Below are 21,389 nucleotides of genomic sequence, written 5' to 3'. Positions count from 1 at the left end.
ACGGGCCATGTGTATCGCAGATCGGAAACTTTACACAGCGCGTTAAAATTTACACGCCGCCTATTTTGATGTCTTCGCCCCGCGCCTCCTACTCAGCCCCCCCACCACCACCACCACCCCCGTCCGATCTGATTGCAGGCTTGTATAATTGTACAGATGATTGGGCTGCACAGACTGTATGACCGAAGACCACAACACAGCACGCTCCAATGTCTGGTTCCCTGAATTTTGCTCAGTTTTTAATTTTATTGCAGATGATTAAGGAGGCCTGCCCAATAATTACTCATGAAACGCTCACCCAGCCATCTGTTTTGGACAAACTGAGGTAGTTTTGTGTGCTTTGCGTTTTCACAGTGTAGAAACCCCATGTTTTCCCCGCTGAGGCTTGGCTCCGCTCTTGTTTCCCATCCCTTGACCAGCACTTCCTTTGGCTGCAGTCGGTGACCAGCGGCTGGGTTCAGCTTCACATCTGACCTCCCTTACCCCTGCAGTCAGCAGATGTTTGTCCTAAGCCTTGTTTATCCATTATTGACAGACGCCATGGGCCACTGGAGAAAGAAAGATGTTCAGTGAAGCATTATTATTATTATCCAGGTGCTGAATGGGCAAATATCAAATGTATCCAGTGACTTCTGCATTTAGGCTGCATTTCACCAAAACATTGTTTCAGTTTGACCTAATAAATCTCCAGAAATAAAAGTAGGGCTAAAATGACTAGTGTGATTAATTGTGATCACTGAAATAATCGCCAACTAATTTAGTAAGCGATTAATCGTTAACTGGAGGATATAGAGTAAAAGAAAAGGCAGTTTTCTGAAAGAACAGCATATTTGGAGGAGTAATTAAACCAAAACTGTACAAAAAATATATACATTTTGTGTAAGACGAATATAAAGTGACACTTTATTTGAAGGTATGTGCATAAGACTGACATGACAGCGTCATAAACATAACACCTGTCATGAACACGAAGGACTCTTCGCGAATGTTTGACTGTTGTCATTATTTGGCAAGTAATGATATTGTTAATGCAAAGTTGACACTTTTAATGGACTTTTAATGGCAGTTTTAATGCAGCGTTGCATTAAAATGTCATTATTTACAGAATGATGCAAAGTTGACACTTTTAACGCAAGAAAACAGAGAGAAAGACGTCTACATTGAGGACTATTGGGCTTGACAAACGACAGCTACCGGACAAAGCCATCGCCTCTTGAGGTGAAACCCAACGCACAGTGACAAGTGAACAGTTTTCAACTTTCTCTTATTGCGTTGCAAGCTCCCGCTTCACATCTATGTGTACGAGGTTGAAATTTCACGTGCACAAATTTCGCCGGTCGCTTGGTTGGGTGAGAACAGGCGACTGCCACCTCAAATTCTGTCAGAAATGAATGGGTCTGAACTGAAGGGTCTCCTGCGGGGTGCCTCCTTCACAGCGACGTGCCACACTGCCCCTCATTTGACTCTGTGGTTTTTCCAGATTATGAACCCAAACAACTGTGGATACGTCTTTTAATCTACACTTCAAAAACAGCCTAAAAAGGACCAAGAGAGCTAGAAAATAATTTTTATTTTGACATAAAAATAGTGTAGACTCTCTCATTTTAAGACTCTTGTGATAATTGTTGTTATTGGGGGCGGGGGCCCCCTCTGGAGTGAGTAGGTGTAAGTTAATCAAGGCCACAGCATGAACCATTGTGGTTGGCTCCAGAGAGGAGGAGGGAGCCCTCCCAAAACCCGACCAATGAAAGGCTTCGCAGAGGAACCCGCTGCTGGCATCACAGCTGCCACAGGTTCCCTGTCCCTTTCATTGATTCGCCTAATTAAACTGTTGTCAGTACTGCTTTTCTGAGCGCCATGTGTTTTCTCCAGCCGTTGCTATAGGGAGACCCACTCGGCTTCCTCTCTTCTAAATTGATGTGGTCGCTGAGGTTTGAGTTCAAAGTTACCCTGTTACAGACGGGCTTAGACGATACAGGTGATGTGAGTTTATGACAGTTTGGACCAAGAACCAAGGGATGTGTGTGTTTAGTTTTTTTTTTTTTTTTTGCCAACAGCACCATGACTCCAGAGCGGGCGTGGGATTAGAATCAGCCTGTAACAACATTGTGTACCTTGTGTTCAGCCCTTAGCAAGTTGACCTGTGGTTGGAGCATCAGTCCCTGATGGATAGAGTTTCAGCTACTGGGCACGTCTGTGCTCACTGATCTATATCTTCTTGCCAGGGTTTCCTCTTCCTCCCCTCTCCTCCTCTTCGCTCTCAGGACTCTAATGAAAGAGACAGCTTAAAGCCGGAGCCCATGTGTAGAAACGCAGGTCCTGTTGGGACATTTATCTGTTTAGCTGCAAGGGCTTTTTCATAAGTCAAAATGCCAAAGGCCCGAGAGGCAGCCAGAGCGTTATGTTATGTGTCTCTCTGTAAAGATCATGTCTTTGCTTACATTGCTCTAATAAGTGATTACTTGACCCCCATCCCCCGCCTCCCCAGATACCTCAATGCGATCCAGACTATGTGCCCCCACATCCTGCGTTACCTGACCACCGCGGTCATTACCAACAAGGACGTCCGGAAGCGCCGGCAGGTTCTGAAGGATTTGGTGAAAGTCATACAGCAGGTAAGAACTTGGTTACACTAAGACATTATTTAATTGAATTCAACTTATTTAAAAAAAATAAATAAAAGTGGTCACTAGGTGTGCACAGATTGCAGTTTTCTGGCCGATTGTCGATCTTTAAAATGTTTGAGCTGGCCAAATCTGGCCAATACCGATTTTCTTTTTTTTTTTTTTTTGTTTTTGGGCTGAAAAGTTGCTAAATATAGAAACAAAGTTGCAAAGTTTGGAACAGGTAAGATCCGGTTTCTTTCTCATGTAAGTGTCGGCTGATTGGTGATCTTTGAAAATTAAGGACATCAGGGAGGATTTATCAGTCCACCTTTAGTCGTAACAGTAATTAGGTTGTGAAAAATGGTTAAACCAACGCTTCCTTTTAGAGCGCAGTGGGCGTTTATTGGACATTGGGCTCAGATGAAGCTTAATGTTCTCTTTGTCAAAGTTGCTTTTTTAGAGATTCAAGATGAATTTGGCCGAACATGTAAAAACAACACATCTTTCATTTGTTCAGTCAGTACAATTGTATAACAGCCAATGTAAAATAATAAAGAAACTGACAAAAACAAAAGGTTTGTTAAACATGTAAAAATAAACAACAGCAATCCATAAAAATAGCTCAGAAAGTGCAATTATTAATTCTAAATGTAATGTCAAATAAATGAAAAAGCATGACATCACTCAGCACAAACCATAGATCAATTCTAGATTGGCGCCAAAACCCAATCTAGAATTTTTGTCAATGTCAGAATCAATACAGATATTGATGTCGGATTGGTGCATCTCTCATATTGTTGTTCTAAATATGTCGATTTTACATATTTCAGATGTAAAATCTGTCAAATCCATGCCTCATTTTTCCACCAACGTTGCCACTTGGTGGTAGTTTTTCAGTTGATGGGATCCGAATAATTTTGCAAGGCACCAGACGTTTGCATGTGAAAGCCTCACAACTGTTCTTACCGTATCTAAACGTCATGACAAAAGTAAACATAAACACCCAAACCGTTCTCCGTTATTTTTTTTATTTTTTTTTTTTAGGAGTCGTACACCTACAAAGACCCAATTACCGAGTTTGTGGAGTGCCTCTACGTGAACTTCGACTTCGACAGCGCCCAGAAGAAACTCAGGGAGTGCGAGTCTGTAAGTAAACCGCCTTCACGATGTAACGGGCGTCATTCATTTCAGCTGCTCGCTCCTGTAACACCAGCAGGACTCGGCCGCTCTCTCTCTCTCTCTCTCTCTCTTTGTTTCTCTCTCTCTCTCTCCATCTCTGCCCTCTTTGGAAGTCTCGATTTGTCGGTCACCTCCTGAACCTTCTCACAGGCCATTGCAGTAAACATGACTAGCAGTCATTTGACCCCGTCTGACCCCCTCCACCTCCAACCCTATTCAATGCAGGGTCATTACTGAACAGTAGGAGCCTGTACGTCGTATCTCACCGTCTCATATAGAAGCCTCTCTGGATGCTGCATGACTCAGGCTTCAGTCAGATTTTACTACGGCCTGTAATTGACCCATCAGGCCGGTTGTTAACAGTAAAAGCTTTATAAGCAAAAGTCTCCGCAGAGGCGTGCAGACACTTGTTTTAGGGGGGGAGATCTGTCATTGCGCTGCTATTTAGGGAGTTTCAACTCTTGCTTCATAAAAGCTGGATGTAACTACAGAACCTGAAAATAGAGTTGGTAGTACGCAGTGAAAGGGTTTGGATGTTGACTGCAGAACTAAACACTTGCAGGACAGCATTACGGTGAACATGGGAGTTTTAGAGCTCAAACAAACATTTCATGCTTTAAATTTTATCATTCATTTTATCTATGTAAGAAAAAGAAAAAACACCTGGAACTTTGTCTGCTAAAGAAGTTATCTCTTTAAGCTAAAATGCTCTAAAAACGGCATTGAACGTTTACAATGGTTGGTTTTACATTCAAACCAGACCCAGAAGTATTTTAGCTCCCAAAGGGTCTGAGCTGCTCCTCCCACCACGTGTTGCAAATTTGCAGCTGGTTCCAAATCCATATGCATCACTTAAAACAAAACAAAACAAAAAACAAACCTGACTTAACTGATGGCTGAGCAGCTCTTATCTGTAAAGCTAATGATAATATGAAACATATGCAACGTTTTAAAGAAGCAAATCATTCAGTCTTTGATACAACATCAGGTTTTTGATCTTTGTAAAATGTAACTGGTGGACTTTAGTCCAAATATAACAGGATTACACCACCACGGTTGCAGAGCCATTTTTTTAAAACTTATACCGGAGAACATTGAGATTTGACATCTGTAGGGTGTCCACCTAAAGAACAGCTGATATTACATTGTTTGGAACTCAAGCTAGCATTCAAAGCAAAATAAATTTCACGTTTTTCTGTCGTAAAGTATTTTCTGAGAGTGCAGATTTGTACTTTATGTAGCTATAAACTAAGCCAACTGTCTAATTTCAGCTGATGTTTTTTTTTTTTTTAAGTCAATACAATATTATTTCTGGTCGTTTAACAGATCTTAAGGTTCTCTCTTTGCAAACTTTGCCCTACTTTTAAAATGAAGCCACATATCTGTAACGCGCTCTGTTGTTTCACACTACAAAGCTCCAAACATGAGTCCCTCTCTTTATTTTCTCTGTTTTCTCTCATACCCAAACCAGTGAAGGAGGCCATGTTGCACAGCAGTGTTCTTTCACGCATGCAGTTAACGTCGTGCTAACAGCAGATTGATGATAACTGCTGTTTGTTTGGAAACATTGGTGCATGCATCGCCTCCTTCTTCTCGCCAGCTCATCTCTGACTTATCGTTCCTGCTGGTGGACCAACATCAGCTTCTTCTTTGTTTCTTTTTTTATTATTATTATTATTACACTTTTCTCTAGAAAAGAGAAAATGGGCTTGAACTTACTGGACTAAAGCTTTTCTGGCTCGGCTTGAAAGAGTTGAGTGAAAGTGTTTCAGCCGACTGCGGGACCAAAAACACATAGTGCGAAACATAAACTTTAACCATGTTTAATCGTCACAATAAAAACTGAATTTCATAAAAGATGACACATCAATTCTGCCTCCGCGGCTCCAACGAATCATGCAAATTGGAAACGTTTGATCTCCACTTTTTTAACAGTCATTTGGCAATTTGGTATTATATTGAGACTTTATGTCCAGCAGGAGATAATTACAGGTGCTGGCTACATGAATAGGCCAAAATCGTAACCAGTGTTGTAATTTAATATCTCGTTTGTGCAATTTTATGAATGTTTCTCCACGTTGTTATATTCTGCCTTTCTTAGACTGATGGGATTTATAGCTTAAGTAGGAACAGTTCAGACTGAGGCTTTTTATGTATCCCTTTAGCTTATGAAGCTCCTGAATGAAACAAACCTGACCTGATTAAATCCTCCAAAGCTCCTCCACCGCTGGTAGAGATTCTCACAGTAATATCACACATCATACATGAGATTTAAAACAGATGTTGAATGTGATCTGACTGCTTTGATTTGAAACATCCATTTATCCGTCCTTCCATTAATTATTTTCACTTACTATTAATTGACCTTTGATTGTGCCAGTTTGATCAAAGGTCAAACTGGTGCCTTATTTGTTTTTTTTTGATACACAGAAAAACAAACAAATGAACTAAGCACTCTAAAACACACTGTAATAACTGTAGCTTTACTTATTAAACACTTTCATCACACCAGCTGGCGACAAGAAGTAGGGGAAAGTCACGCTGTGTTCTTTATTCTCAATACAGATGAGTAAAACGTCTTTCTTCAGCACATTTATTAACATTAAAGCAACTTAAAACTGTGCAAGGTTGATTAAAAAAGTGTAATTAGATTAACTGCCCTCTAGCACTGCGATTAATCACTATGCTTAACTTTTATAAGCTTGAAATGTAAATGGGCAAGAAATGTGTCTCAAACCAAATTGTCAGAAGATTCTCAATCTTCCAGATTTTGATGTTCAGGAAGTCATTTTATTTCAAACGTTAAGGTATAAATGTTAACTATAAGCTGCATGTGCTTCCATGGAAGGACAATTTCCTGTTGCAAAATGTACATGCTACCTTGGTTTTATCCAAGCTTCAATCTGGGTGATTGTTTTTTAAGGGAAAGTTTCCTCTGGACAAACCACTTTGACTCTCCTCGCTCATCTTTTCACTCGAGTTTGCGACTCCACATCGTTGACTGCAGTAACAAGCTCGACACGTGTGAGGCGACGTCACTCTCCACTTATTCGTTCCCTATGGAACTTGAGGCGACAATCTCCTGCTCTCCTCCATTCAAGCAACTGGCAAAATTTGTGCATGTGAAATTTGTAGCTTGTGCACACACGGGCTTTCGACACAAGACAAGACAGCTGAAAAATGTTCAACTTTTGTCACACTCGCAACTTTCGCCATCGCATTCCTTGTGTTGGGTTCAACCAAAGTGGCGGAAAACCGTTTGTTGTGGTAGCCCTTCGCCAGAGAAAGACTTTTAGGTCAGGATAGGTAGTTTAATTGACATTATGTAAATATTAACACGTTGAACTTTTCAGATCACTTTTATCAGCGTATTCATGTTGACAGCCCTAGTTTGAAACACGCTGTTTTTATATATACTTTGGTGTATGTTAAATGACAAAGCACAAAGTTGAGCTTAATTCATCAAAGACGTATGTCACTGTTTTGCTAGGGAAGAAATGTTATCTTAAAGCCTGTTCACGAGATGAAAACAGCATTGGATTTCAGCTAAATTCCTTTTTAATCCTAGGCCTTGTTAAGTACTTGCAAGCATTTTTTTGGTTTCGCTGTTAACAATTGATGGACATTCCAAAGTGCCTCTGGGGTCAAAAACCAAGTCATTCCATGTCCTTTTAACAGTGGCTTTCCCTAAATAACGCCGGTTCAGAAGCTGGTCTTGCAGCGTGTGTGTGGGGAGGAAAAATGGTTCGAGGTATTTTATCAAAATCGACTTGTTTGAAGTCAGCAAAGCAGCTGGTCTGCCCTCAGAAATACACATGCAGGCTTCTCAAGAATAAACAGGTTACTTCAAAGGCAGAAGGGATGTTTCACAGACAGTGGCAATTGGGGTAAATGGATACTCCACTCGCTTGAGTTTTCCTAACAGTGCATCAATTTAGAGCCATCGAGAGCATCTCTGTTGTAAGTTCCCCTCACAGCCAGATGCCGATATTGTTTTTCAGCTGTCCCGCTTTAAGTTTGCTGAACGCTATAAAAGTGCTTTTAAATGAGGAAATTAGCCTGCGTTAAACGATCCTGTTTAGGCCTCGCAGGTTTTCTTTCAGCTCCGTACCCACTCTGCCCGCATCTCGAATCACTGTCAGATGTGAGATGCCTTCATGTCCAAGAACGAAAAAGCGTAGAGCGACGTACAGCGAGGCCCGCAGATTGCGCACAAAGGGGCTCTTCAGCCCATTTCAGAATTTGTTTGAGCTTTGTGGTCTGAAACCCCAGATGACAATAATTAGGGTACTTAGCTGTTCAAAGTTTATCAACCGTAGATAAGCATTGATGTAGCTGAAGAATGCGTCGGCCGATAGCACCGTGCAGTTTGGATTCATTCAACAAGAACCCTGGGTTAGATAACAGCTCCTTAGGCTTAAGAAAACAAAGAGGCAGTAATTCTTAAATAACTTTTTTAAAAGTTGGGAAGTCTGTGCTGCAAAATGGCTCTCTGTGGAGAGCTGGAATGCAACAGGCACTGAGAAATTTCACACAGTTGTACCTCTGGGGCCACAGCTGGGTCATGAACAGTTACAGTAGAATGAAGCACTTAAATTGGTCTCATGCACAAAAAAAAGTCAACAAGTTCAAGCAAGACTGTATTTCTTACCTCATCTAAGCACAAGTAATGGATTCAGTGAAGGAGTGGTCTGTGTGCGGTACATTTAGGAGGCCCTGCAGGTTTTAGATGGTGATTGCCGTCTAGTTGGTAAGCTTTGAACAACAGACACTCTTGACATATGTCCAGCAAGGTTTCCCCAAGAAAACCTGCTAAGCCTTGTGGTAGGGGCGCTAGACCAGTCCACCAGCAACCCACTGTCGTTTTGTGTTAAAAAAAAAATTTAAATTCTAAAAATTCAGAGATCTGCAAGTAGGCATCATAATTTGGCAATAATACCATGAGGACAACAGGCAGGTGCAGGGATACTGCAACTGGTGTGCTCCCTCTTGTGCCCATTTCAGTCCACCAGCTACAAACCTAGCTTAATTTGTCTATGCTGTCAACATTAGTGGTGTATAAAAACCACATTTAAATTAAAGAAATGATGCTTAGCCTTGTGGTAAGCTAAGCTTAGTGGCCCGCCAGGCTTATAATACACTAGAGGAAAATCCTTGTTTCTGCACAGATGGCAATGTTTTTTTTTCTTTTTGTTTTAATTAACATTTCATCTCTCATGTCACACCGTTATTAGTAGAGTAAATTGGCCCCGATTTCCTTAATTTTGGGAGACCAGAGATTGGTCGACACTTTTCGTTCTGCCAATAGAGGGCTGACTGACAGACCCGACTACCAGGTCACATCGGCATTCGTGTGCGGCTAACCTACCCTGATGTTGCCTATGCATAGTTTCCACAAGTTTGAACCCGAAGTGATCCACGCCACTGAACCGCCATGTTGATAGACAAGAAAAAAATTGTCATATTTTTCCTGCAAAACACAGACGAACAGATTTTAGTCTCAAGACTTCAAGACCCAAAAAACAAAAGTATATTGACACTTTTGACCAGTGTGCAAGAGAAAAATACATCAACAAAATCGCTGCTATCAGGATCGATCCATATGAGACGGAGGACATGGCTTGTTTATTTTTGACCTAGCAACTCCATAGAGGTACCTACCAAGATGGCTGTCAGCTACAGAGTTCCTGGAAGTGTCACATAAGAAGTCAAAACTGAATCCTGAAACTAATTGAAAAGGTGCTTAAACCAAGTGTTAAGTGTGCACAGTTGTTTTTTTATATGTATTTTTTCTTTAATATAATTTTGAATTATAAAAATTATATATTTCGTAATTTTTTTTAATTGGATCATTTTTTTAAATTAATTTGCTCATTTTTACTGCATTATAAACTTTGATTTTAACAGAGCTCAGTACACTTTCTGAGATCAGGCATGTCACGATAACAGATTTTGCTGGACGATAAATTGTCCCAGAAGTTATTGCGATAAAGAGTAATATTGTTGTTTTGAGACCATTTTCAAATAATACAATAATGGTATAATATAATAATGCAAGAACACTTTCTTAAAGATAAATCAATAAACTTTAAATTCTAATGAACATTTAACACAAGAACTGGAAGACATTGTAAATATCCCAAATTAATAAACAAAATAATAGAAAAACAAAATTAATTATGAAGCCTCTGTAAGCAAACGTTTCTTTTGTAAAAAGAGCTTGTCGAGACCAAAGCTAGACTGAAAACTTTTGTCATCTAGCTTTTGGTAGAAAGCGAGAAAAAAACAATAAGTCATGCAAATGGAAATTATTGAGCTTGTCCTAATTTATCGTGCAATTCGTTGATTTATTGCTTATTGCGACAGGTCTACCAGGAATTAGGATTTCTGTCCATTAGAGGAAACATTTGGCTTCCGAGTGTTGACATCCCTGCAGAACATTTTCCATCTACGTTTTGCTTTCTGCCTCGCAGGTTCTCGTGAACGACTTCTTCCTGGTGGCTTGCCTGGAGGACTTCATCGAAAACGCCCGACTCTTCATCTTCGAGACATTCTGCAGAATCCACCAGTGCATTAGCATCAGGTTGGTCCCGCTACACGACCCCGATAAACAGCATGAAGTCTTCCTTCAAAAAGCTGTTTCATGCAAACATTTCTAAGAAAAAGAAAAAAAAAGCGACAGGGACATCCGTTTTGTGGTAATTAAACGTTTGAGGTGGTCTGCATTGTGATTTGTCATATTTTTCCTGCAGACAAGTGTTTATTGCCCCCACCCCCAACACACACTCAACCATTCTGACCCCACACGTCTCTGGGATTAAAGCTGATGTGGTTTAACTGCTTCCAGGTCTCATCAGGTTTCTCAGCTGGCTTGACTTTGAAGACCACCTGTCCAAGGCCAAACTCTGACCATTTTTGTTTTTTTACCCCCCACCCCAGAAAGAGGTCAAGGCTTATTCAGCTCCAGAAGTTCCCAGCTGCTTCGGTGCTCGGAAACATTTCTACCTCTTGTTTGTTGCTGTAAATGGAGGTTAAACGGGGGTTCTTCTTGCCTACGGTGTCCGCAGTTTTGAAACGGGGGTTTAGTTGCAACGAAATACTGTTGACCTTGGATGCTTCCCCAAAACCAAGAAATGTAGTAATTGCTAATTATAGCATTAGTGGAGAGAAAAGTAAAAAAGATTGTTTTTAATTGTCTGCAATTAGGAGAGATTATAGGATTTGGCTGCCGCCTTACATCAGATCTGGAAGCTGACTCGGGATAAAGACGGCATTCACCCGTCTTAGAAACGATTCCTCGTCTATATAAGGGAATTCAGTCTCGTATCGCACGGTTGTCCTGTAGTTATGTTGTGTTTAATCCTGCTCCTTGGATGGTTTAATTGACTGCGTTTCTTTGAAACGGCCTCCCAGACATGTAATTAACGCTAAAGATTTCAAAGGAAGGGTCTGCGTTTTTGAACACGCCGCGCAAACAAAACAAAACAAAGAGGGGAGTTGATTACTTCCCCACACCCACCGCCCCACATAAAGATGATGGCATCGACTACCGCGTCGAGCCTCGGAGGTCTGCTGTCAAGGTTGAACCGTGGAACATGATCGGGGCCCGTCTAAATCTCCAGTTGCAGATCGTCTGGAATTGATTAGGAGCCCTGGCTCTTTTTTGGCAGACTTACTGCAATTGGATCCATTTTCTTGCTAGGGACCACAAAGGTTAGTGGTAACGCTGGAAGAGGAAGTCGAACGGCGATTCGCTTCGGTGTCCTCGGCTCTCCTCTTGTTGAGGTTTCCGTCGCGGGAAACACAAATTAGGAGTCGTTCGAGGGAGTTCCGTGTTTACTTGCCGGGTGTTATGACGATGAGGCGGGAGGGAAAAAGCGTCTTATTTTCTGACAGACGGCCGGATTGGCCAAGTCATTAGTTCTCTTCCCAAGTAGCTCGCTGCAACCAAGCGTTGATTTTAATGAATGTGTTGCCCCCCACACTCCCCACTTAATGAGGCGGTTTTTACAGCTGTTGGCTATGATGGTTTCACAAATACTTTGCCCACAGCTCGGACTCCCCCTTCCCTCCCCCAAAAAACCCCAACTACACCAGACATTGGCATGATGAAGTTGTTTTATGCAATAAAGGTTTATGTGAAGCATTCTGCAGTCAGATAAAATGTATTTTGTCTAGACTTTACGCTGTCCAAAGTGTATGTTTTCAATTTAGCCTTGTTTTCCTGCTTTATTTCCGTCATCTTCCCATGAACGTTTGAGTGGCAAGACTCTCTCTCGACCTCAAAGTGCTCACTTGTCTTGTGAGATTTTGAAGAAAAGCTTGAGATGTGATTATTTGGGGGTGAAAAGGGGGGTAGGGAAGGGGAAGCTTCCCCACTTCATCTCTATTTGTACACAACAGCTCACTTGTAGTTTGAAAGAATTATTTATTTTTTTTGGTGTTTTGGACGGAAACCCGGAGATCTTTTCCACCTCACAATTGAGTCATTAAAAAGACCACACAATGATTTTATTTTTTTGTTGTTGTTTTTTTCCCCCTCCACTCAAAAAAAAGAAAAAAAAAATCAATTTTATCCCAAGCCCCCCTATCACGCGTTGCTGTTTAAAAATGCATGCATTTTTAGAGCAGTTATGTTAAGGAGGGAGCCGCTTTGGTGAAGGATCCCCCACCACCACACATCCTCTCTAACAGAGTTAGACCCCAATCCTGACCCCTCTCCTCAAGTGTGAGGCGGGTATTAAGAGCCACAGGAGTCCCACCCAGCCTGAAGTGGAAGGCTCAGGAGCCAGAGAGCGCGAGGGGTCGAAGTGAAATTGATCTCTGCACCCCAGGGAACAAGATCATGGTTACGTAAAATAAAACCAGCCACGAAGGCTTTCGACTCCACTCATCGGCCAAAGGATGTCAATAGCGTCGGTTCTGGAGATCCCGCCCAACCCTTGTTCCCTCTCTTTCTTTTACTTTCTTTTAGCTTCCAATTCTCTCCCCCCCCCCACCCCCACCCCCCCCCCCCACCCCCCCTCCCGGCTTAAGTGGGGTTGCTAACTGAGACAAAAAGTGAAGAACCTCTGATCTGATGTACAAATGTGCTTCCGGGGATGAAAACATTACCATTCTTGAGTTTTATAAATTAGATTAGAAAAGCCTAGACTGATCCGGGGCTCAGCCTGTGGGCCTTTTTTGGGGGGGGGGGGGTAGGCGGGGGTTGGTGGTCCTGCATTATGCTGCACAGAGCTCGTTGACGAGGGTTAGAGCTTAACTTGAAGTCCCCGGTGAGGAAACCAGACCATGTTTGTTTTGATCAGCACGTCTGACCTGGACTTGACTGACATGTGCCCCCAGTTACTTAAATTATCAAGCAAAACAGCCACACCATGACTGCTGCAATCATTTAATCACTGCAGAACTGGAAGAAATGTCAGGGTCCATTCACATCCTCCTCAGGTTACTTGATTGTGGAGAGGTACGATAGAAAGATATATTTTATATATATATATATATATATATATATATATATATATATATATATATATATATATATAGACAGTTACAGATATAAGATAACTATAGATAGGGCCACAATTTAATTTTGATTAATTACACAGATTTTAACTCATTACAAATTTTAACACAATTAATCAACTATCAATTGATCTGTCGCTCTGCATATTTATCACTCTGCATCTATAGCACTATCTGTCTCTATCACTCTACTTGTCTCTGTATTTGTCTTACCTTTATGTCCTTATCTATCTGTATCTCTCTATTGATCGCTCTATTTCTCTATCGCTCTGTCTGTCCATTTCTATCTCAATCGGTCTGTCTCTGTATCTATCTTTATTTATCTGTATCTATCTATCTATGTCTAACTCTGTATAATCGAGATTTTTAGCTATGGAAAAACGGATTCCAGATCCAGATCTGATTCCCAACGATGATCCATAGGTGCAATTTAGCCGTCATGACTCATTTTCCCCGTGTCTGACGAGCTGAATTGTAATCAGCTGTTCTGTTCGGCAGACCGAGCATTCGTGTTTGTTCGGTTCGAGTGACACATCCATCCGTTTCTCTGTGTCCTTTTCCGTCCTGGTCACGACCCCGCTACACACACACACATACACACACACGTGCCACTCCTTTAAGTCATTACCTGCCCTTCTTGGGGACGCTTTGCCGCGGCGGACATGTTGAGGCCCAGTCACTCGGGGGGGAAACCAGACCGTATTTTCCTCATTATGCTGAGGTAATGCCTCTTATTTGTTGTTTACGCCCCATCCACAGACTGACATCATTTCCCTTCCCTGTTTTCATGTGGTTTTTGCCACCATTTTAGCAACATTCATGGGCCTGAAAGTGGTCTTGAGGTAAGACCGGTCATATTGTAAATTCCAATTCCCAAATAAGATTACTTCCCACTACAAGAATGCCATGAATAAAATCTGTAACGGCGGTGGCGTGAGAAGCGCCCGGGTCTCGGGAGTTTTCAGCCAACGCCGACCGAGTCTCACCAAGTGTGATTTATGGACCAGGAAGTGAAATTGTTTTTATATCGGCCTTCGTAACCCTTATTATGCAGAGAAAAATTCAACTCATTCTACATTATGGCTTTACAGGTTGGCTGTTTTGTTTTTTTGTTTTTTTTAGCTCTTTAGATGAGGCTGCAGTCGTCATATTCTCAGCCGTGCTCAAAGTGGTAGAGGATATTTATTGGGCCCCTTATATGAAATGCGGTAGAAGCGGTGGAGAGGGTCAAACGATGAGGGCAGGAAATGTTGAAGGAGGGTGGAAGTGGGGGTCTAGATGAGGGTATCAAGGGGGTCTAGTTATTAAGAAAGCCACAAGGGAGGCCAGCTGGAGGAAAGCTTCAGATCAAAGCGGGCCAGCTCCCTGCTGGCTCCCCGCTCCTCCTGTCTCTGTGACACATTTACGCGGAGATGTTTGAAAGAGCAAACCGGCGTCCAACCCGGCTTTCATCCTGCGCGACGGCCGCAGGTCGGAACTGTGAGTCACCCGCATGAGCCGAATGGAGCGCGTTTTGACGCTGGCGCAGGTACTGAAGCAACTGAAGGCAATGCGCGGGCCAGTCACGGCTCCATTAATGGAGTAATTCCTGCAAGTCTGTAAATCACACTCCCATTAGTATTGGGCCATTAGAGGTTCTCTGGGTGTGCTTTGTGTTAGAAATGTCGCCTGGAGCAAAACAGATTGGAGCAGTCGCTATTTATTTAACGCTAAACGCACAACATCGGTCATGCATATTGTTACGTTAACTGAAAGATTTTTGGTTCTGTCACACATTTTTTACAATCCAGCTGAAGTGATTGTTTGCAGTTCGTGTCTTTGAATTTCTAAAATATCCCTCTTCATTACCAACAAGAAAAACGGCGTCATTATAGCTTCAATTTCATGTGTTCTTTATTACTCTGCAATTGTCTGCTTTAAGACACCTGTTGTTGTTTCTGGGATCTGGTTGGACTTTTTCCTGAGGGTTCCAGGAGGCTGTTATACCGTAATAGTTTGAAGCTTTGGTTGTCTTTTACATGTTTTACCATTTTTAGCTTGACATGATGTTTTTATGTTCATTATAATCCAGCTGAAGATGAAAGATTTGTTTCATTAATCGTTAAGAAGAGTTATTAAGCTTTGTCCTTTGACAATAAAGCAGCCGGACCCAAATGCATATTTTTATTATATTAACCCCAAAACAGAAAAATACTTCCACTATGCTCACTTGAAGTGTATTAATGTAGGGGTTCCCCAAAACATCGGCTCTGTTTTCCTTGATTTTGATAGATTTTCAATAGGCTGACAGTTACATGAGAAGCTGATCTTATTTACCTGCAAAGGTCTGAAAATCAGCCACTGTCCCATTTTGCTCTGCCATAAAAGAGAACTGACTGACAGACCCGCCCACTGGGTCACATGTGCATCTGCCCAGTTAACAATAGTCGCTAACTGTCGGTGTATATAGCGACTTTTTCAGACAAAAACAAAATTGTCGTCCAAATTTGGAATCAGCAGTTTGGGCTTTTTAAAGATTGGTGTTCGGCCAGAAAACTGCATCCTACACACCTGTATATTTCTCTTTATTAAGATTTATTATTCTAATAAGATCATTAGACTTCAACTTAGTTTATGAGAAAAATCTGTGGGAGTTAGTAATCAACCAAATCAGAAAATTTATGTATTCACACCAAGATTTACTCCATTATAGTATGAGATCAAGGCAGCTTAAAAAAACAGAGCAATAATAAAAATGAGCTCTGCTTGTGCAAATTACTAATATAGGAGAGAAATTTGTAAGATCTTAAATTTAACAAGTGTTTATTGTTCTCTCAGGAGCCTGAAGGGGTGTTGCAGCCTAATTTTGATGTTTCTGTTAATCTGAAACAGAAGAGGTGTCAAGTTTAGATTTTCAGAACCAACCAAAGTTTTCAAGTTTCAGCACCAAAGCGGCCACTAAACAAATAATTGAGCAACTTTCTGTGATGCTAATAAAAAGCATTTTAACGGTCAGTCCTGGCTTCTGCCCAGCTTCTCTGTGGGTTCACTACTGTTTTTTTTTCTGTGGTGGTGGGAGTCATGGAAGTCGGTAGTAGCAATGTCTTATGGGAGAGGACACATAAGGGAGACTGATCGGCCAGTCAGATGCATACTTAAAATAACGTTAAGCGTACGCAGCATCAGATAGCCGATTACTAATGGAGGCTGTTGGAAGTGACAGATTAAAAAAAAAATCTCAACAGTGTTGCAAAAACAAAACACAGACTCATGACTGGTTTTCTGCACATTTATAGTGTAACTTTGACACGATACATACATTAAATCGACCCTTTATGCATTTCAGCAGAAGCTAAGTACGATTGTACCTACAGACATTTAAAACCTTCAAACATAATCATCCAAAGTCTTAAAAGCGTTGATATTTTGGAGATTATGAACCTCAGTGCTGCGAAAAAATTTTTTTTGACAAGATCTAAAATACATCACACATTCGGAAGCAGTTAAAGTAGGTGAAAGGTCAGATCTGACGCTACGCTGATCGAAATTGGTGACAAACTGATTTTTCAGGGCTGACTGACGGATCTGTCCACCTCTGCATGTGCGCAGTTATCAGTCGTTAACTGCGCACGATTGACAATAGTGTGAAGTTCCCACTGTTAAGTTCCCACTGTTGTGAAGTTCCCACTGTTGGCAACTTCACAACTTTTTCAGACCAAAAAAATAAAATAAAATAAAATAAAATCTGTATTGGCCAAAAACGGAATCGGAAGGTCAGGCTTTGTGAAGATCGATGAGTGGGCAGAAAACCACAGTCAGCTGTGCATATGTGTTATGTGAGGTCATACACTCATTGTTGCTGTAAAACTAATTACCCATTGGGACAAGAATAAAGATCTGACAGAACAAGTGTCATTGTTCATAGATCTTTGAACCATTGAACAACAGAATCACATGATTCACCGGTACATTGGAGTTCTCCGGTAGAGTAGAGTTTAGATCGGACCTAAGAAACCCAACCCGACTCCACCCGACCCCATAGGGATTATGTCTGAGTCTGACCCAACCTGACTAATTAGCTTTAATTACCTACATACCATTTTAATTGAGATTTCACTGCTTTTGCTTTTAGACCTTAATTTGAGTAAGCAGTGGAACTTCTGCCATTTTATAGCTTTTAGTTTCACGTCTTCGAGCTTCATTTAGTCGCTTGTAACTGCAGGATAAGTCGAGGCCAAATCATCTGGAAAGTGTGATTGATAGGAACGGAACAGGGCAGTGTACTGAACATCTGCACCTTATTTTTGGTCTTTCCTCAACAGGTTACGCTGCCTACTCCTATATTTAGACTTTAATAATTCAGTTGACTCAACTTTATGTTGTGCATTCTCGTTTGACTGTCTCTGTGCTGGATGTATTGTAAGCCTATTAAACGTTCCACAGAAGACCAAGACCGACCTGACCCAACTTTCAGGCCGTAAATCTAAACGCTACAGCGCCGGCACAAGATTCCGATCCATTTGACTTTTATTTCGTTGTTGCTCAAATCAAGTTGGAGCTCCTCATCTCCTTGTCCGTTTCTTTAACAGCATGCTGGCCGACAAGCTGAACATGTCTGCCGAGGAGGCCGAGAGATGGATCGTCAACCTCATCCGCAACGCCAGGCTGGACGCCAAGATCGACTCCAAACTGGTGAGACTTCCTGTCCTTCTGTTTGGCTTCAATGCTTAATACATTTGCTTTCTGTTATTTTTTTTTATTTATTTATTTTTTTTTTACTTTGAATGATGTGCTCTTGTGAGGTTATATAGAAAACATCTGTGCTCAAAGCCTTTTTTACGATATCGCGGTATTCACATCACAAAGGCTCTTTGTTATTATCAGAACAAACTCCAGCAGTCCTGTAGATGTGTGTACGGAGGAAACGAACACTAAAAACCCTGTGTTTGAGTTGTTTTTCAGTGCGTTGTCTAATTTGGTCCAATCTTTTTTGTTTTCTTTTTTTTTTTTTCTTTGTCTTATTATTTTGTGCTTCAGGGTCATGTTGTCATGGGGAACAACGCCATATCGCCTTACCAGCAGGTGATTGAGAAAACCAAGAGCCTCTCGTTCCGCAGCCAAATGCTGGTTATGAACATTGAGAAAAAGCAGGCCGCCAGCAACAGAAACGAGGTGAGTAATGCTCACACCAACACAGCACAAAGCACTCCCTTCCAGCCCGTCGCTGCAGGGCTCCCATAACTCCCATCAACCGGTCAGCTCCAAGGTCAGCGTGAACCTTCAAAGCGCCTCGGAAGAACGCGGCAAAAGAATGTCGATGAAACGAGCGTCAACAAAAAGCTCTCCTTACACAGAGTTAGGCTTATAAGAGCAGAGCTGGCGTTTCATCCTTCCACCTCTCTTCGGAGGCTTAATGACAAGGTAGAGTCCAAGCGGCCATAAAACGAGGCTCGAGCGCCATGACTCAGCTCGGCAACGTAAATAAGGAGGACGCCCTCGCCGGCGCTTGGCAAACGTTACTCAAAGTGTGGCGTTCCCAGCTCTTAAGACCCTCTGCAGATACCTGGCCTAGGGTCTGCAAATCCCTTTTAAGTCTGTTTGATTTTGACTTTTTTTTTTCTTTTTTTTTTTTAATGTTTATCACCGTGCAGATGCTATGGATTCTCTGCATTTCAGAATAATGTTCATGCTTCGCTTCCTGTAGATTTAAGTCGCTTCTGCCGCTCTGCCCCAGCTAATTTGTTTTGTGCCGACCAACATAAAATTAGCTTTCAATGATGTGCATTGTTTGGATTTTCTTTTCAATAAAATTCGTGTGTGGATGTTGGCACCCAAATCCGAAAGGTTGCACGTTCAGAAAACGAAAATAAAGTCACAAAGATTTACTTGGATGTATATCAAAATAATCACCTAATTCGAATTGTTTTTCCTTATGTTTGGGCCAGCAATGAATTTCAAAAAGTCCAAATGAAATATCGTGGTTTATTTGAACCCATAAATATAACAGCCTCCAGGTTCCTCATGCGTCGCTGCAGACATCAGAGAGTCGCCCACATACCCATGGTTTTCACAAATATGTGACAAAATAAATTTTAAATTATGTTACCTGAAAAGCGGAGGTATTGTTAACTTTGCGTACTGTGATAAGACACAAGTTGTACAATAATTATGTGCCATTTGCTCGTTTTAACATTTTAAAAGGGCAGTATTATTTAAACTTGACTTTTTTTAAACTTTACCTCATGTTGTAATGCTATTCCCTCACAAAAAATATGTCTGGAGTGTTATCTTAATTCCTTCATGTATGTTTGAGAAAATGCTTTAATCTCCTGTGGAAACCATTCTGCTGTGCAGAATGCCTGGGTGGACCTAGCTCCGCCTTCGAGGCACAGCTCCTCCTCAGAATTGCAGTTTCCAAGCTCCTTGCTTCCGACTCACAGAGCAGCCCTCCCTCCGCCCATTCAGACTAGCCAGCAGCAATTAGCAAACACCAGCAGCACATCTGCTGAACTCATTATATGAGTTACTTCTCTGTTAAACGCTGTTTAAAAATCATTAAGGGGTTGATAGAGGAGCCATGTTGTGATGATTTCCCGAAGGTGGAGTTTCAGAAAGAGCAAGAGTTTCTTAAAGACACATTGACCCAATTTTAAGACGCAAGTCAAAGAAGACTTATAAGAAGTCTTCTAAGTCTTATAAGTCAACAATAGAAGACAACAATAAACAACAATACAACTGTTATAACAATTTTATAACAGCCAAAGGTTGATTGTGATATAAAATTGCACCATGTGGCTGGAAAATATACAATACTGCCCCTTTAAAATGAAAAGAAAATAATCTGTTACCCTAGCAGTACTTTCAACTTGACAGCCACTTTAACCAAAGTTAAACGAAATCTCTCACATGAGCCATGGATCCCTGCAGTTCCTCCAGAGTAAATGTGACTTTCTCGGCTGCTTCTCGTAACGAATACCTTCGCCAGTCATTAACTGGAACAGACGGGTTCTGTCTTTTACCTGACTGTTATGTTACCGCTGAAAGCTCCTTGCTTACTCTCCTGTCTATTGTTTGAACATCTGTAGCTGGAGCGAAGTCACAAAACGGTCTAGTTAAAAACCGGCCCGCCTCATTAGGAAGTTTTTCTAATTAGACAAAAGAGGCTGCAAACAACTTGCAGAGCACCACTCCATCCTGCTGTCCTCAACACTACAAATCACTTACATTTAGAGAACATTTACTGCCTGCCATCTGGGCGGACTGCTTCAGGTCGCTGTCAGCCACCCAGCACTCATCAGCAGAACACACACACACACACACACACACACACACACACACACACACACACACACAGACATTTCCCAACAAGCGTTTTTAACTGCCTGCACATGTATTTTGCTTTTTCACATTTCCCCACATTTAACGACAAAACGTTTGGTTTTGATCGACCCCAGTTACCTGCAAAAAAAAAAAGAGTATAATTTCATGTTGTTTTTTTTTTCTTCTTTCTTTTTTTCCCCTCAGACACCAAACTGGGCCGGCCAGGAAGGCGGATTTTAACTACCCGGCAACGACGGACCACACTTGTCTATCAAGAACGGAAAATGAAAAAAAAAAAAAAAAACACAACAACCAAACACGCTGTACTTTTTTATGCTCTCGGTTCGAGTCATCACCAGCTCAATAAAAGTGACCAGCGAAACCGTTTTCACCCCGTGATTGCCTTATTTCTGGACTCCGCGAGCAGCCACTGAGGTTGAAGCGGTCGGTCTGCCTTTTTTAATGTTTTTTAAATGTTTTTTGTATCAGTAACACTTGATGAAGTTTTAATGTGCACATCGAGCCGCCGAGCAGGACAGTCGGGCGCGTGCGATGCGCCTCGTGAGTGCACGCCGATGATGAACGGCTGTTTAGTCTGTGAGGTTTTATGGTGTTTTTAGCGGTCCGCTTTTTTGCCGTGGGGGGGGGAAGGTGCAAACAGAGGCCATGTAGGGCTAGCCACGGTCACACACTCTGCCAGTCATCCTGTCCATCTGAGGACACCAGGGAGCCATAAAGCACCATTAGCCAGACGGACACCATCGTTTTAATGTCCCGTCC

At 41.7% G+C, this 21,389-nt stretch overlaps 1 protein-coding gene across 1 annotated transcript in view; it reads left to right on the top strand.

The window, feature by feature from the left end:
• The window catches only part of LOC106957827 (eukaryotic translation initiation factor 3 subunit E-A-like), a 39,180-nt gene extending 18,184 nt beyond the window's left edge, over positions 1-20,996 (top strand). Inside the window, exons 8-13 of the mRNA XM_015049336.1 lie at positions 2,489-2,615; positions 3,651-3,752; positions 10,259-10,368; positions 17,879-17,981; positions 18,327-18,461; positions 20,814-20,996. Coding sequence (XP_014904822.1) covers positions 2,489-2,615; positions 3,651-3,752; positions 10,259-10,368; positions 17,879-17,981; positions 18,327-18,461; positions 20,814-20,849 — 613 coding nt within the window. The 3' untranslated portion in view covers positions 20,850-20,996. The remainder of the gene's footprint in view (positions 1-2,488; positions 2,616-3,650; positions 3,753-10,258; positions 10,369-17,878; positions 17,982-18,326; positions 18,462-20,813) is intronic.
• Positions 20,997-21,389: the final 393 nt, after the last annotated feature.

The sequence above is a fragment of the Poecilia latipinna genome, unplaced genomic scaffold (genome assembly GCF_001443285.1).
Source record: "Poecilia latipinna isolate Pla-1442-1.1 unplaced genomic scaffold, P_latipinna-1.0 Scaffold940, whole genome shotgun sequence".
NCBI classification, from domain to species: domain Eukaryota; kingdom Metazoa; phylum Chordata; class Actinopteri; order Cyprinodontiformes; family Poeciliidae; genus Poecilia; species Poecilia latipinna.
The sequence above is the reverse complement of the archived record's forward strand: the minus strand, read 5'-3'. Positions and strand labels throughout refer to the sequence as shown.